The sequence below is a fragment of the Delphinapterus leucas genome, chromosome 15, assembly GCF_059928025.1.
Source record: "Delphinapterus leucas isolate spDelLeu-1000000601 "Yukka" chromosome 15, BTC_Dleu_Yukka2, whole genome shotgun sequence".
NCBI lineage: Eukaryota > Metazoa > Chordata > Mammalia > Artiodactyla > Monodontidae > Delphinapterus > Delphinapterus leucas.
This window is the reverse complement of record NC_143143.1, coordinates 43912892-43928736: the sequence shown is the minus strand read 5'-3', so window position 1 is coordinate 43928736 and position 15845 is coordinate 43912892. Positions and strand designations below refer to the sequence as shown.

Below are 15845 nucleotides of genomic sequence, written 5' to 3'. Positions count from 1 at the left end.
CACCGGCACCTTGATTTTGGCCGTGAGACTCTAAGCAGAGAACCCAGCTTAGAGTCTCGCGGCCGAGCTCACCCAGACTATAGAACCGTGAGCTAAAAAAAAAAAAGGGGGTTCTGAGCCACTAAATTTGTGGTAATTGGCTATGGGAGCAATTAAAAACAAATACAGAAGCTGAGACCTGATCAAAAGCCAGGGTGAAAGTGAATCCTCCCCAGACCAAAGTGTCTGCTGATCCTGCCTGTGCTGATGCCGTGCACCTGCCACGGCCCCGCTGCCCGCCCTCGGGGACCGCAGAGAGAGGGTGCTCCTCAAGCACCTCCTGGGGACTGGGCGTGTCGGGCCCGGAGGTTCCTGCCCTGGAGAACCACTCGGGCAGGGAGGCCTCGCACAGATGGGCACCGGGAGTGAGGCCTGTGTCTCGGAGGCCGGGATTCCAGCACCCAGGTTGGGCAGGGGCCACTGTTTTCTCCAGAGGGTCCTGAGCTTTCTTTGTCTCTCATCCCCTTGAGCAAGGTCCCTTTCTACCTGCTTGGCCATCTCCCTTCCTGCCCCACAGGGAGCTTCCCTGGACAGTCCCAGCTCAGGGATGTAGGCCTGGAGCGTCTCAGGTGGGCTCTGTCCACCTGACTTTGTCTCCCCACGGTGACCGATTGCCAAGGCTCGAGGAGCAAACAGTGTGTGTGGCCGGGGCCTGGCGTGCAGAGCTGATGACACTGTCTTAGGCGCCCCAAGCAGTCCAGAGCATCTCTCTGACCCAGGCAAAGGCCTGTGCTGGAGGGGTCTCAGGTGGCCCGCGGGGCTGTGCCGCCTCTAGGGCTCTTGGGAGGAAGAGAGGCTGTGAGCATTCTCTAGAAAGCACGTTTCAGACTGGAAAGCTGAGGGAGGCTGGCGCCTCAGGTAGGGCCCCCAGGAGCCGCCCTGAGGCGAGAGTTCAAGTGCAGGCAGTTCACTGGGGACGTGGTCCTGGGAGGTGCTGCGGTCTGCAGGGAGTGAGGCCGGGGAGCTCCCACTGTGGGTGCCCAGGGCTCAGACTGCAGGGAAACCCTGGAAGGCGATGGGGCCCCGGGCATCAGCATGAACCCTGAGGGGCTGGTTGAGGACTACTGGGTGGCGTGATTCCTCAACACTTCCTCCGCCTGTGGCTCCAAATCAGGCCTCGGTGCCCACGTCACAGGTCTGAGGGCTGTGCTTGGCCATCAGCATGGCAGCTGGATGGTTGTTCCAGCCTCTTTCTCAGGGGCCAGTTGTACAATAGCCCACCTCAGCCGTGATCCCTCTGGGTCATCCCGGGTTGGGGTGTGGTGGGTGGAGGGTAGCCTGGGAAGGCCCTGGGGCAGGTGGGAGGGAGCGGGAGTCTGGCAGAGTTGAGCTTCCAGTGGCTTATCTCCAGTTACACCTGCTCCTCCCAGAGCTGGGAAGAGGCTGGCGCTTCTGCTCTGAGCACAAAGATCCCAAAGCAGGTGGAACTTCACTTTTTAGTGTTGACTCTCTTGCTCAAGGATGGACTTTATCCATCACACCCTTAGGCCTGGGGTGTGTGGCTGTCTGGGCTGTGAAGGTCGGAGTGGGGAGGAAACTGACCAGAAATACCTGCCTTTGACTCCGATAGCCAAGTGCAAGGTGGTCATCACCTTCAACCAAGGACTCCGGGGAGGGCGTGTGGTGGAGCTGAAGAAGATTGTGGACGAAGCCGTAAAGCTCTGCCCAACCGTCCAGCATGTCCTCGTGGCTCACAGGACAGACAACAAGGTCCACATGGGGGATCTGGACATCCCCCTTGAGCAGGTGGGTTTATCTCCTTTTGTATAGTTTGAGGAGAAGAGGTGGTCATTGGATTAACTGAGTCTTGAGTCTTGTCAGATTGTGGTTCTCAGTCTGGGTCCCCCAGAGGTGCCCAGAGTTCCCCTTTGCTATTTGATGGGCTTCCATCCTGGTAGGGAAGATGGAACTCAAATTCCACAAACAGAGGGAAACGTTTAACATAACAGAAATGACTGGATCCATCCTTTTATTTGGAATTAAACTAGGGCAGGCTAGAGAAGGTGAACTCTGAACCCTGTCTGCCGAGTCCTGAGGCCGAGGGGGAGAGGTGTTCTCGGGGACGCCGGGTGCAGGGGCGAGGTCACTGCCCTTGACGGGCTGTCTGGTCTTCTCCCTCACAGGAAATGGCCAAGGAGGAGCCAGTGTGCGCCCCAGAGAGCATGGGCAGTGAGGACACGCTCTTCCTGTTGTACACCTCGGGGAGCACTGGGACGCCCAAGGGGCTTGTCCACACCCAGGCGGGCTACCTGCTGTATGCCGCTCTGACGCACCGGGTAGGGCGCTGCCCCGGGGGCTCCAGGCGGGGGGCCAGGAGAGCCTTGATTGGGGCCAGAGCTCCTGCTAACGTCTTCTCCTCGTGTGTTCACGAGCAGGGCCGGGAGTCCTGGCATCAGCGTGGTGGAGGGGTGGGCTTGGGGAGCTGAGTTTCTGTCCTTGTCGGAAGGGCCTGGGTGCTTGGACCTGTGTCTTCTGCTGGTCTTTAGCCCGTCACACGTGTGCCAAGCCCTCCCTAGGCCTGACGTGCTGGCTGGCACGGCTGCTTTCAGGTGCTGGGAGTCCAGTGCTCTGGCCTTCCTGTGCCCTTCTCCTATACAACAAGGTTGGTGTAAATGTGAGTACATTATTGTTATTTGTTAAGATGCGTTCTTCTACTTAAGATATCTTTTTTATCTGATTTTGAAAGAAAGTAAAACATTTTCATGGGCCCCTAAAAGTGCTGTGGCCTCTAGGCTCTGCTTACTGGGGCCACATTTTAAAAGGAAAATTTTTAAAAAGACTTGATTTTATGAGGAGGCTTAAATTTAGTGTATGGAAATTGTATGACAGAGGACCATCCTTTAAGGATTATAAAGAAAATGATCTGGTACAGTTTTATTATAGTAAATGCGTTTAAAAATCAGCACTCATTTAAACATGGGTGGGTGGGGGGATATTGGTTAACATGCATCCCTGGTTGCCTTGGGGAATAGCTGACACTTCCCAGGTGGGATGGGGTCTCAGGATATCGTCTGTGGACCAGACTCTCTCTCTGGCTAAAGGCAGAACTCAGCCCCAGGCAATGCCAGCAGCAGGGGAGCCGACTGGCCATGTGACCGGGAAGCCCAGGCGCATCTAGGCAGGGCTTGGATGCTGAGAGCGCCTACAGTCTGGCTGGGGACCAGGGCCCTGCCCACTCAGTCACTATGGTAGGGGTGGGAGTGGGATATGCTGATCGGTCGTATCAGCATATATCCCAGGCCTGGTCATCCGGAGGTGGACCTTACGGATGAGCACGGACGACGAGCGGGTCCTGGGAGGGCAAAGATGAGGCCTGGGAGTGGCAGCCACTTGCGGGCAGCACTGAAGATGCGGAAGTGAGGCAGAAAGATAGACGTGTCACAGAACCAGGCCGGGAAGACGAGGTATTATGCTTGACACAGTCCATGCTAAAGCCGCTGTCTTCTGGCCGCTGGGTGACCGTGAGCATCACGGAGCTGTTCTCGTCTGAAAGCCCCTTGCTCAGCTCTGGGTGGGCATGTTGCAAAGAATGACACGTTGTGTAGGTCAGAACACTTTGGAAAATGTAGCTACTGAGACCGAACACCAAGAAGGTCACAGAATGGGTCAACGTGTTTCCATCAATTTATAACAAAATTAGCATTAGGGGAGCTGTAAATGTGGTGAAAGAGTCTTCATTTTTTGTTTTCAAGCATTACCAGGACACTGTCTACATGAGCAAAAGAAGTGGGGATGTAAGGACGGGACCATCTTTTGAATTTCTCTTCAATACAGTGAGGGCATTTTAAAGCATTAGGAATAGAAACTTTCAGCCTTCTGTACATAAGCGTGTGTCTATGAGTGTACGTCTGTGTGTGTGTGTGTGTGTGTGTGTGTGTGTCCGTCCGCGTACCCGCTGAAGGTATTAGGACTGTTGGTTTCTTCAGGGAAAAGGACAGTTGACTCTGCAGGGATGGTGGGGACGTGGGCAGGTTTCAGGGTGAGCAGTGGGGTCAGGGTGCCCTTTGGCGAGTGGCTGGTCCCGGGCACCTTTTCTTCTTCCAAGAACAGCAGGTAGAGAGGTCGCCAGCCCCTTGAAAGATGTGGCACTGTGGGTCCTCGTATTAAAAATCCTCTCAGTTCTGGAATGCTGTGGGCCTTGGGGTGTGGGAGTCCTGCTTCACCAGTGCAATGGGAGTGGTTTCCTTGAAAGACCCCTCTGCCTTGGGTCACGGCTCCACAGGACCCTGGCAGACTCGAGACCACTGTGCTGTCTGGAAACTCCTGGGGGACCTCAGTGTGTGTCTGTGGCAGCAAGAGACTGGGCCACTCGCCCAAAGGTTAAAAAAACATCTTTATTGCAAAATAGGACACAGATATAGAAAACCACCGAAATCAAATGTGTGGCTTAATGAATTATTGTTGGACAAACTCACTTCAGTCAAAAACTGGAACATCGCCAGCCTCACACAGAAGCCCCTTCATGGCCCGTAGTGTCCCTGCCCTTTCTAGTTTTGTCACCCAAATGTGCATCCCTAGGTACTGTAGCTTACTCTTGCCCACTGACTGTTTTGGGTAAGCCTTTTAAGCCAAGTTTAACCAATGGGTTTTCCTCCATCCCTTCATTTCCTTGAGTGTTGTCGGTTATAGCGCCCGGCTGTGTGTCTCTCTGTCCTCAGCATCTCCTGCAAAAGGGCAAGCGGACCCGCAGACAGCGTCAGGTCCAGGTTTGGCTTTTTGGCAAGAGTGAGGGGCGCCCGCGTCTCTCAGGCTCGTAGAAGCTGATGACGCTTGGTGCGTTTCTTGGCCTCTTTGGCTTTTGCTTTTTGCAGTTTTAAAAGGATTTAAAAAACGATGGTGTAAAAAAACAAAAAAAACTATGGTGTAACTTAATGCAGAAAGGTGCCCTTATTTTAGACATAGGACTGTGGGTACACGTGTGGCCAGCTCCTTCAGGCCCTGACATCCGCCCGCTCCCCCAAAACCCCCATCCCCGCCCGCCTCAGGACTAGTACTAGGCGACCTCCAGCGTATGGATGGGCTTTGTGCTGGGGCTCAAAGAGTGTCCCCTCTAAAGTCCGGCTTCTTTTGCTGTCATCTGCGGGCCTGGCGCTGCTGTCCCCAGTGATTCCCCTCTCATCACTGCTGTGGCTGCTCTGCCCTCGCTCCTGCTCTCGGGGGCCATGGGAGCAGCTGTGCCTCGGTGACAGAACACGCCCTGTGATGTGTGGGAACGGGTGACAGCCTCCTGACAGCCCCTCCTCCTGTTTCTGCAGTTTGTGTTTGACTACCGGCCAGGTGACGTCTTTGGCTGCGTGGCTGACATCGGCTGGATTACGGGACACAGCTATGTGGTGTACGGGCCTCTCTGCAATGGAGCGACCAGCGTCCTTTTTGAGAGCACCCCGGTTTACCCCGACGCTGGTGCGGACTGCAGCAGGGGCAGGAGGAAGGAGGAGAGGTTGGGGGGTGCGGGCTGCGGGGTGGAGGCTTTGCTCGGGTTGGGCTCGTGGGTTCTTGTGACAAAGCTGCCGGGCGGCAGGGGCCGGGCCTGGCCTGCAGTGGGATCACACACGCAATGGGAGGGGCTCCAGTCGCTGGAGCCTTCGGGAGACCACCCACGCTAGTGTCCCCCTAACCTCTGCGGCCACCTGCCCGGATCCTGCCCTTCCTCGAGACCGAGGCCAGTGGCCAGCCTCCCCGGGCGCCCTGCTGCCCGTGCCTTCAGGCCACTCGGGCCGAGCTTGTGGTGTGTGGCCTGGAGCCGCCACCATGGAGAGGGATCCCTTTGAGGACCCACGTCTTGCTCCCCTGGCATCTTCCTCCCTTGTGGCACAGCGTCTTCAAGTGTTTGTTCAAACGTGACTGAAGGTTGGCGGCTCTGCGAGGCTCTTGCCCAGGCTCTTGCCCAGGCGGTCCACAGCGCTGACGGTTTGGTGCCTGGAACTTTGGTCCCCCGCTTCCAGGTCCTCTCCAGCCTCCTGCAGGGGCCAGATGTGCTCCTGGAAGGCGTGCAGGGGGCCCGGCTAGGGATGAGAGCCGAGTCTCAGGTGGCCTCAACCTCCTGTGTGCAGAGTGGTGGCGGCGAGTTGGGGGGTTGACGGGGCGCATGCGTCCTGGGCGCCGCTGCTGCTCCGGGGGAAGCACGGGTCGCCACTAGAGACCATTTAAATGTGCCTGAATGCGGTTCTGCATTGGTGCTACTTCACGGTAATATCCCTTTGACCCGATTCCTCGCTGTGTCCCGTGGGTCAGGACATGGACTGTCAGCGTGTGGGTCGGCACCCAGGGCCAGGCGGAGGCTCCAGCCTCTGATGCGGGGAGTGCAGGAAGCGGCCCCATGGGGAGCCCCTCCCGTCCCAGAGGTGGATGCAGAGTGCGTTTCGTGGACACCGTGGGTGTCCGCACACGTCCGGCGCCCGGTAACGTGGGCCGCCTCTAAGTAAGGCTCATGGAGGTGACGTGACCCGGGGCCTCTTGTAGGTCGGTACTGGGAGATGGTGCAGAGGTTGAAGATCAATCAGTTCTATGGATCCCCGACGGCCTTCCGGCTGCTGCTGAAATTCGAGGATTCCTGGGTGAAGAAGTATGACCGCTCCTCCCTGCGGACCCTGGGCTCAGGTGAGCGGCTGCAGGATCCTCCCTGCGGGCCCCGGGCTCAGGTGAGCGGCTGCAGGCGGCGTGTGTGTGCCAGAGCCAGAGCAGGTCTCTGGATGGCTTCATCACAAGAGCTGTGTCTGCGCTGAGTCCATATGATGCAGCTGCAGCCAGTAGAAAGCAGATGTCCCACGTGGAAGCCCCTTCTGGGAGCCCACAGCCATTAAGGGTCTGGGGCTCAGCATTGTGATGTTGTCTGTGCTCCGTCTTCATTATGAAAACCCACCACCGTTGGAAGGTCAGGCCCGAGCCCTTTCCCTAGTGGCTGCCCAGGATCTCACCCCCTGCTATTCCCAGCGCTGTCATCAGTGCCATTCTGCCCTTGGGTGCCTGTTTCCAGGCAGGGAGGGAGTTGTGAGATCAAAGGTTATCTCCACTCGTAATCAGGATAGATGTCGCCAAGTCATGTGAGAACGTTTTGGAAAGGTGACCTGGGTTACCCTGAGTTGAGGTGGTCCTGGGAGGTGGAAGGCGCCAGGCCTGTTCTCCTGCAGGGGATTCGGTTACTAAGGAAGCAGGACGCAGGTGACAAGGCAGATGCTCAGAGTGCTCTGCTGCGCGTCCCCTAGGCCAGGGGCGGGCTCCTATGGGCCTCACTCCCTAAGGGCTGTGACCAGAGCCACTCTCTGGTTGGACCAGGCAGCAGCGAGCGTGCAGGGACCCCCTACTCCCCCCAGGGAGTCCTCACCAGCTGGCTGGGCTCTGTGTAGCTTGGGGGCACCCCTGCTGCATAACCAGCTCCAACAGCAGAGCCCTGTGGGGGTTTCCTGAGACCAGGGTATTGTCGGGAAAATAATCAGTAACCAATCTATAATAAGAATAGAAGAGAATTTTATTCAAACCAAGCTGAGGACTATAAGCTCTAAGGGAAGTGCTCCAGAGAAGCATGGCTTTCAGCAGTTTTATGTCTTATCAGGACAAAGAACGTCAAACCAGTCAGGGATACGTTCCTTCAAGGTTTCAAAAAAGCAGATCAGCACGTGCACAGAGAGTCGGTATAGCCTCGGCTCTGGGAAGGGAGTCTTGTCATCAAAGGAGTCCCAGCATTGGCATCCCAGGGAGGCATTTATCTCTATCTTCAGACATTCTTTATTTCTGGACAGCCTGCCCTTTTCTTTAATGATTAACGCAGATGTGCAGTGTATGTTTGACAGGCCACAGACAGGCTGTTCCAGTTAGCATAAGGTCTGAGTTAAATGGTGTGTGAGCCAGAATGACTTTCCCGCACCTCGATGTGTGGACGTGTTTCTTCCATCAGGATCAGTGAGCCGTGCTGGCAGGTGGGTGAATAGCACGGCGGCTCCTGCACCTGGGCCAATTCATGCCTTGGCCGGTGGTGGTCCCTCACGAACGTGCCACGATTCACTTCGCCATTTTCCTCTCCACGGACAGTTTTTAGCTCTTGGCCATGGGAACATCCTCGTCCGTGTCTGCTTCTGGGGGTGGGTGCCTGGAGTGACCTCCTCCAGTCACAGGACGAGTGTGTCTGGCTTTAGTGTGTTCCGTCACCAGCAGGCATCCAAAGCAGTTGCCACGGGCGTGTGCACTTCTAAATGGGAAGAGAAACACTCGAATTGCTCTGCAAACCGCACTCCAGCAGTGTGTGTGGTGCTGTTTCCTCCACACTCTTGCCAACTTCTTGGCTTTTGACCCTCTAATGGTGAAAATATCTCATTGTCATTTGTGTTCTTCCATAGCCATAAACCTGATGATCTCACTGCTTTTTCAAGTCTCCTTTTGTGTCTTTTGGGAAAATTATAGAGCTCTTCTTGTTGTGAAATCAGCTCCTTTTGGTTTCAGCCTTTTGGAGGTCTCTTAACATCTTCTCTCTCTCGCGGGGCTGCAGTGGGGGAGCCGATCAACCACGAGGCCTGGGAGTGGCTGCACAGAGTGGTGGGGGACAGCCGGTGCACGCTGGTGGACACCTGGTGGCAGACAGGTGAGCACGTCCCCGGGGGAGGGGCAGGGAGCACGGAGCGTCAGCTCAACGGGCGCCTGGCGTGTGGGGAGAGGAAGCTTGGGGCAGCAGCTGCCGTTCTGCAGCTGTGAGACATGGGTGCGAAGGCTTCCCTGAGCCTTGGTTTCCTCGTCTGAAAGATGGGGCCTGGGAGGGGGCGGAGGGGCGACATAGGGCCCTGCGAAGGTTCCCTTCCTTGGCGGCCCACCTCCTGAACCCGGTACAGCCCAGTGATGGGTCCTGCTGTTTAAGCGACCTTGAGTCTAGATTTGGATCTAGAGGGAGAGGAGTTTTTTCTGCACCACTGTGTTTTGATTTGCCCCCCTCCTCTGGGGTGTCTGACTTATCAGGATTTTGGCGGCAAGAGACCACCACTGACATAATAAACATGGCTGAGGTCTCATCCTTCAAGAAGCCAGAAAGTGAGACGTGCCCAGTGGCGTGGGCCTCATGGTTCAGGAAGGCCCCAGGTGTTCCCTACAGCAGAGTCTTGGGGGGGCCCTTCCCATGCAGGCTGATGGAGGCTGGAGCCAGAGAAATGCCTGGGGGCAGGACCCGTGGGCGTTCATTCCCTTTGCCCTCCTTTCCGACGTCCCCACGTCCCCACAACACGGGATGGGGGCCGTGGCTCCTGGGGCTGAACCTGGCCCCCGGCCCGCTCTCATTTCCACAGTGGAGGGGACCGGCACCCAAGCCTGGTTTCTCCTCAGAGGTCCTTTTGTCACTGGGGGCTGTTTCCTTGCCCCGGATGGGCAGGTCTACCCCCTCCCACTCTGGAGAGCAGCTGTGTGTGTGGACCCTGTGTCCACACGGTCTGGATACACGTGTCAGTAGCCCCAGGCCCACTGGTGTTTCTTCCTGTCCTCTCCGCAGAAACGGGGGGCATCTGCATCTCGCCGCGGCCCTCGGAGGAGGGGGCAGAAATCCTGCCCTGCATGGCGATGAGGCCCTTGTTTGGCATCGTCCCTGTTCTCATGGATGAGAAGGTGAGTCTCCCTGTCCACGTGCCCCGCCACCCCCTGGCCTCGGCTGCCCTCCCCCGTCGCGCGGCACCCACCGCAGGGTCTCCTCTCAGAGGAGAAAGCTCCGGGCAGCTCCCTCTGGGGCACTTGTCCTGTTCCTGTCTCAGGCCCGGCAGTTCGGAGAACGCGAGATGGTCACTCCTTCTGTCTCCCCATCTCCCGGGTCTGCAGGGAAATGTCCTGAAGGGTGGAGATGTGTCCGGGGCTCTGTGCCTGTCCCAGGCCTGGCCAGGCATGGCCCGGACCATCTTCGGAGATCACCAGCGATTCATGGACGCCTACTTCGAGGCCTACCCGGGTGAGCCTTTCCTGCCGCCGCTGGACTCGGTCTCAGGACCGTTTCCGAGGGGCCGGGGGTTGCGTGAACGCTCCCTCCTTTCCTTACCTCTGAGCCAGGAGCGGTCCAGCTCGGGGTTCTCCCAGGGGCTCAGGCCATGGGCTCCCAGGAGAAGAGCAGGACGCCACCTTGGCGACAATCGTGGTGGCTCCAGGCCTCCCCCCGGTCTCCATGTCGTTGTCTTCCCGGCTTGTGTCGTGTCGTTTGGTGGGAGTTCACGTACACGTGTGCCCCTGAGAACCGATGCTCTGCAGTCGCAAGCATGTCAGCGACACTTTTGGGGAAGCTCGAGTGGGCTCCTCGTATCTTCTGCTTCCAGGCGTTCGCAGCCTCCTGCTGTCTGGCAGCCCCTCTGCCCTTTACTGGCACCAGCTTAGCAGCACCGGAGAGGTGTTTCCATGGGGGGTGGTGCGTCGGCAGGGGGGCTTCGGCGCTTCCTCCTGTCCAGGGAGTGTCCCTCATGGAAGGGTGGGAGCCCCGCTGGGTCCCAGTTCGGAGCTGGTGCTGAGTCCCCACTGTGGTGCAGGCTACTACTTCACAGGAGACGGGGCTTACCGAACTGAGGACGGCTACTACCAGATCACGGGGCGGATGGACGATGTCATCAACATCAGCGGCCACCGGCTGGGGACGGCGGAGATTGAGGACGCCATGGTGAGCCTAGCCGGCCTCCGTGCCCTGCACCGCCACCGGCTGCCGCTGCCTGGGGTCTGGGGTGGTCGTCACTGGCTGAGTCGCTGCCTCACCTCTGCGTTCTCTGTCACGCCCAGGCTGACCACCCTGCAGTGCCCGAGACCGCCGTCATCGGCTACCCGCACGACATCAAGGGAGAAGGTGCGTGTCCCCCGAGGACCCTCCTGGCCCTGGGGCCAGGGCTGCTGTATGAGAAGCAGACTCGGTGGGCGGGGGCCAGGGCTTTCTCGTGGGTCAGGTTGCTGGTTCACGCCTCTCTCAAGTGGAGATTTTGGGTGAGGAGGCTGAACAGGCACAAGTGTTAGAAAAAAGTCAGGACTCTGAAATGTCCTGGTTCTGCCGTCCTTTAAGGACACTCACCCACAAGCAGTTGTGACCTGTTTGGCCCAGCTGAGCTTGGGGAGCTTCCTCCCCGTCCACAGGGCCCTGGCGGCCCTGTCAGGGACAGCGTGTGCAAATGCCCTGTGCTGCCCACACGTCCCTCACACGTGCTCCGTCACAGCGCCCCGTGCCTTGCAGCGGCTCCTTGACTGGCCTGAGACTCTTTGGAGGAGTCTGACCTGTGGTTCCCCCTGCACGGCGATGGGCCAGGGGAGCACAGAGCCAGTGATTGGACCGGTCCTTACTGGGGACACACTTTGTTCCAAAGTCCGTCAGTTCCTAAGCGGTGGGTCTGGGAAGGGGCCGGGTCACCTGAGTGTTGTAATGCCAGGCATGTAGCAGTCACACTGGCCTGGCCTGGCCGGGCGTGACCCAGACGCTCCCTGACCTTATGCTGCACTGCTGGGCACACTGACGTCTACTGCCTGGCTGAGTGGCCGGGGCACTCTCCCTCCTGCTGTCAGGATGCACCATGACCCAGTGTCACCTGCCTCCCAGCCACGTCTGTGTGCTCTTCTTCTGTTACATACTGTCCCTAAGCCAACCTGTTGGAAAATTGAACACTTATTTAAGTGTTTTAAACAAGCGTTTTCAGTTGCCACAGAAGGATGTGCCCGTGAGGATGTCGCCCATGATAACAGGGGCGGGGATGCGGGGGGCTGTTGGGGGTCGAAGGGATGAGACAGGACGGGCCCTCGAGTGTGCGTCTCAGGGGCCTCGGCCCACATCACGCTCCCACCAGCAGCCCTTCCTTGCATCCTAAGCAACTCGGGCGTTGCCTGCCAGGCTTTGGGGGAGAATTTGTGTATTGGGTGTGATGAGGATGTGCATTTTCCTGATTTCTAACAAATCTGAGCATTTGTCCACTTGTAAAACATGAACAACAGCAAAAGCTGTGGGTGTGTATTTGTCCCCACTCTCTCTGTTTGCACTCGATCTGACGGAGGGGAGCCCCCAGGTCTCGTGTGATTAGGACGCAGACCTGGAGAGCGACCTAAGTCCCTGCCCTGGGGGCTCCTGTGCTGGAGGGGCTGGGGGAGAGGGGAGAGGCAGACAGACAGGACCAGTGGGGGTTAGGTGGTGCGCAGGGAGTGTAGATCAGGATGGGGTGGGCTCGGTGCAGGGACGGACAGGCCAGTGGGCAAGAAGGAGACCGTGGAGAGAGCTTTGGCTTGGAGGCAGGACAGTGCGGGTCAGGGGGAAAGGACAGACCGTCCTAAGTGGCGCTGGGATAGCGATTGCTCATGTGGAGAGAACTGGAGTTGGGTCCGTGTGCGAGATCATCCTCGGTGGGTTAAGGAGAAACGTGCTGGACACCCGTGGGAGCCATTCTGATCCTCGCTGGAGTATTGAAAACAAAACCTGGTGTTTGTGCTAAAATACTGGTTGACCAGCGCAGCCCAACAGAACTTCCTGCCTCGACAGAGCCCTTCTTTGTCTGTGCTGTCCACATGGTGGGCCCCGGCTACGCGTGGCTCACGTGGCTGGGGAGCTGCGTTTTACATTTAACTTACCTTTAAATAGCCACGTGGCTGGTGCCCACAGGCTGGACACGTGCCCAGAGACTAGTGCCTGGGCGGTGTTTCCACACCTGTCGCACGGGGTGGAGAGTGAATCTTCTACAGCCCGCGTCACGGCTGTGTCATGGGTGTGCGAACAGACGTGAGTCACGGCTCCAGGGTCTCTCCACACGTGCCCGCCACCTGGGGCGCTCAGCGGAGCCAGTGGAGTCACTTCCACCTTGAATGAAAATGGAAATGCACCTTTGGGGTTGCAGCTAAAGAGACCAGCTGCCACAGGGTCACCGGCGTATGATTTAAAGCCCCTTTGGATTTATGGCGATTTGTGTGAGACATGCTGCCCCAGGAGGTGGGTCGTGGTCTGATGCACCTGAACCTCTGGTCTCCTTCCAGCTGCATTTGCCTTCATCGTGTTGAAAGATGACGCGGGTGATGCAGACGTGGTGGTGAAGGAGCTCCGGTCGGTGGTGGCCTCCAAGATTGCCAAGTATGCGGTGCCCGACCAGGTCCTGGTGAGTGGACGCGCCTCAGGGGCCACAGCACTGCTCCTCCTCGCTTCCCACCATTGACGGGGGACGGTGGCAGGAGGTGGGCAAGGGCGGTGGGCTGCTGCATCCTCGGACGGAGGGAGACACAGCCACCTGTGCAGGGGCCGGGCTGGGCCGTGGAGCATCGTGGATTGTAAACAGAGGCCTGGAGTGGGACCAGAGGTCCCCGGGACGGTGAGGAGACACCACCAGACCCTGTCTGGGAGCCTATGTTGGGGTCAGTTTCAAGGAGGAACTGGGCCACCTTCTAAGCCTGCTGGCTTTTCACTCCTTCCTTGGCTGGAAGCTGGGCCTCGGTGGCAGGAGGGCCCAGCTTCACTCAGTGCCATACAAAGTCAGACTGTTGGTCCGGTGACCAGAGCTTCACCAGAACTCCCCGTAAGTTAACTGGACTCTTTCAAAAGACAGGCCACTGTTACAGGTCCCAAACGCATCCCTTACATATCGCCTTGACGTTGGATGCCTGTAGTTGGAAAATGTCAAAGGCTAAGTTTCAAACACTAAGCAAGACATTTTCCTCTTGACCACCCCTTGCTTCTTATGTTAGAAAAAGCCAATTACGGCCCCGGCTGGGGGAGGAGACAAGGCGCCCCGAGAATGCCTGGTTCTGCTGCCACCTGGGAGCCCCCCAGTGTAGCGGGCAGGAGAAACGCATGTCGGCAGTGAGGTCCACCTGGGTAGGGGAGAGCCTCCCGGTGGGTGCTCAGCTAAACCCCTGACCACAGCTGATTTCAGCTTTAGGTCCAGATGGAGGAGGATAAAACCAGAGGCCACGGCCCCGCTCTTCTCTGGGGTGGGCTGTACATCACCCATTCCTGTTGGGTCCCCAGGGAGGGGCGTCCTCCCTTGAGCAGTACCCTCCTCATCTCAACGCCATCGGACATGGGCTGGGAGTCTGGGCACCACCCGAAGTCTAATGCTGCGCCTTCCCTGCCAGGTAGTGAAACGTCTTCCAAAAACTCGGTCTGGAAAAGTCATGCGGAGGCTCCTGAGGAAGATCGTCACAGGCAGAGCTCAGGACCTGGGGGACATCACCACAATGGAGGACCCCACTGTCATCACGGAGATACTGAGCGCCTACCAGGAGTACAAAGACAAGTCGGGGGCCGCCCAGTGACGATGGCTCTGCCGAGACCCCGAGCCAGGCCCCGAACTTACGCTCCTAGAACACAGCTCCCGAGTCGGCTTGTTCCTAGATGCCCCAGCGGAACCCACGCTACCCTCCACACGAAGCCCCAAGTCCCTGCCTTCCCTCTACGTGGGGACCCATGACAGGTCCTCACACAGGGTGAGCTTTCTCCCACTTGCCCTGAATTTGGTTTCCCGGTGAAAAGTCCGTCACCTCCGTTCCCGTGTCTTCCCGACAGCACAGGAAGGTGGAGCCCCTGTGCCTGCTCAGGTGACTGGAAACTACAAGCAGTCATGTTTTCTCCAGGTGTTTCTAGAAACGCAAGGTGGAAATTTTATTTTTATACTTTTATATTTTAGAAGAAAAATGGTGCAAACACATACGTGCAATGTGTGGTTTACTTGTACACACTCTTCTTGACACTTATGAAAAGCTCCTTCTTTGCCTCCGCTCTTGGGGAAATGTGGAGGGTTGGAGGGTGCACTTTTGGGTACCATTTGGCCTACTTGAAATCCGAATTGGAAATGTTTGTGCCTCCGTCTGAACACAGCCATCTTGAAATCTCTCAAGCCCACAGCGTCTGTTTTTGGTGTATGTTTCCACTTCTCTTGGTTTGTGTGTGATGAAACCTAACTGCTAAAAGCACCTGTGGGGATGGGCTCCCTTTTCAGCTCTGAAGGGCTCCGGTCACATGTGGTTTCTGCAGCTTGCGGTCTGGAAACATTCCCCTCCCCCCGGCCTTGGACACTCAGCAGCCAGTTGGCGCGCTCCATGCCTAGGGCTGTTCAGGGAAGCCAGGGACTCAGTAATGCAGCCGGAACTGGGTCCCTGAAAACTGCCCTACCTCCCTACTCTGAGCCTGGTCTCTCCCTTTCCCAATGTGCCTTCGGTTCTCTGGACTTAGCAAGACAACGTCGACCATTAGGTTGCAAAGTGCCTATTGATAGCCAAGCACAAGAGGGACCACTTGTGGAGTGCTGGGCGGGTGGCCTGCTGAGCTGGGTCCTGGAGGACAGGGAGGGCTGCCTCAACCTGCACCCCACAGAGGGCGGTACCCTGCAGCTGTGCGGGTGTTCACGGGGACCTGGAGTGCTCAACACCCGCCATACGTGGCTGTGCTGGCCTCTCAGTGACAAGGTGAGGACGGGTGGTCTTGGCTGTAGCACAGATTGGCAGCTCTCACCACCTGTACCGGTAGCAGTTTGCTGGACTTGGCAGATTATGGTTAGGGCGCTACTTATGAAATGACAGCTATAAACTGGGACAGCGACCAGTGCCTCAAAATGATCTGCAGGGCTGTTCAAATAAAGCTTTATTTTGTTCATTCTCTTCTTTTTTGTGGTGATGTTTTTTGATCAAATAACACTATTCTTTGTTGTTGAATATAATCCTTGGCACAAAACTGGAAGAGACCTATTCACTCAAAGAGAACACTTAAAAAATTCACTCTTCCGGGGAGGAAATACACAACAAGCGCTCACCTATCTTAGACTGTTATTTGGTAAACTTACCTGTCTCTAGACCACTGTGCTGGCCAATCACTAATCACAGGTGGCTAGTTAAAGTAAAAAAAACAATAAAAT

At 57.2% G+C, this 15845-nt stretch overlaps 1 protein-coding gene across 4 annotated transcripts in view; it reads left to right on the top strand.

Annotated features, from left to right (window-relative positions):
* Positions 1-15591, top strand: part of ACSS1 (acyl-CoA synthetase short chain family member 1) — a 42748-nt gene extending 27157 nt beyond the window's left edge. For 2 of the 4 annotated variants that reach the window (XM_022594176.2, XM_022594175.3), the window contains 11 exons: positions 1610-1785; positions 2163-2315; positions 5295-5442; positions 6502-6639; positions 8522-8614; positions 9506-9618; positions 9826-9952; positions 10518-10645; positions 10762-10825; positions 12979-13097; positions 14071-15591. In XM_022594176.2, coding sequence (XP_022449884.2) covers positions 1610-1785; positions 2163-2315; positions 5295-5442; positions 6502-6639; positions 8522-8614; positions 9506-9618; positions 9826-9952; positions 10518-10645; positions 10762-10825; positions 12979-13097; positions 14071-14250 — 1439 coding nt within the window. In that variant the 3' untranslated portion in view covers positions 14251-15591. Of the gene's footprint in view, positions 1-1609; positions 1786-2162; positions 2316-5294; positions 5443-6501; positions 6640-8521; positions 8615-9505; positions 9619-9761; positions 9953-10517; positions 10646-10761; positions 10826-12978; positions 13098-14070 lie in introns of those variants that run through there. The other 2 variants (XM_022594177.3, XR_002647460.3) reach the window with 2 other exon arrangements.
* The last annotated feature ends 254 nt before the right edge of the window (positions 15592-15845 follow it).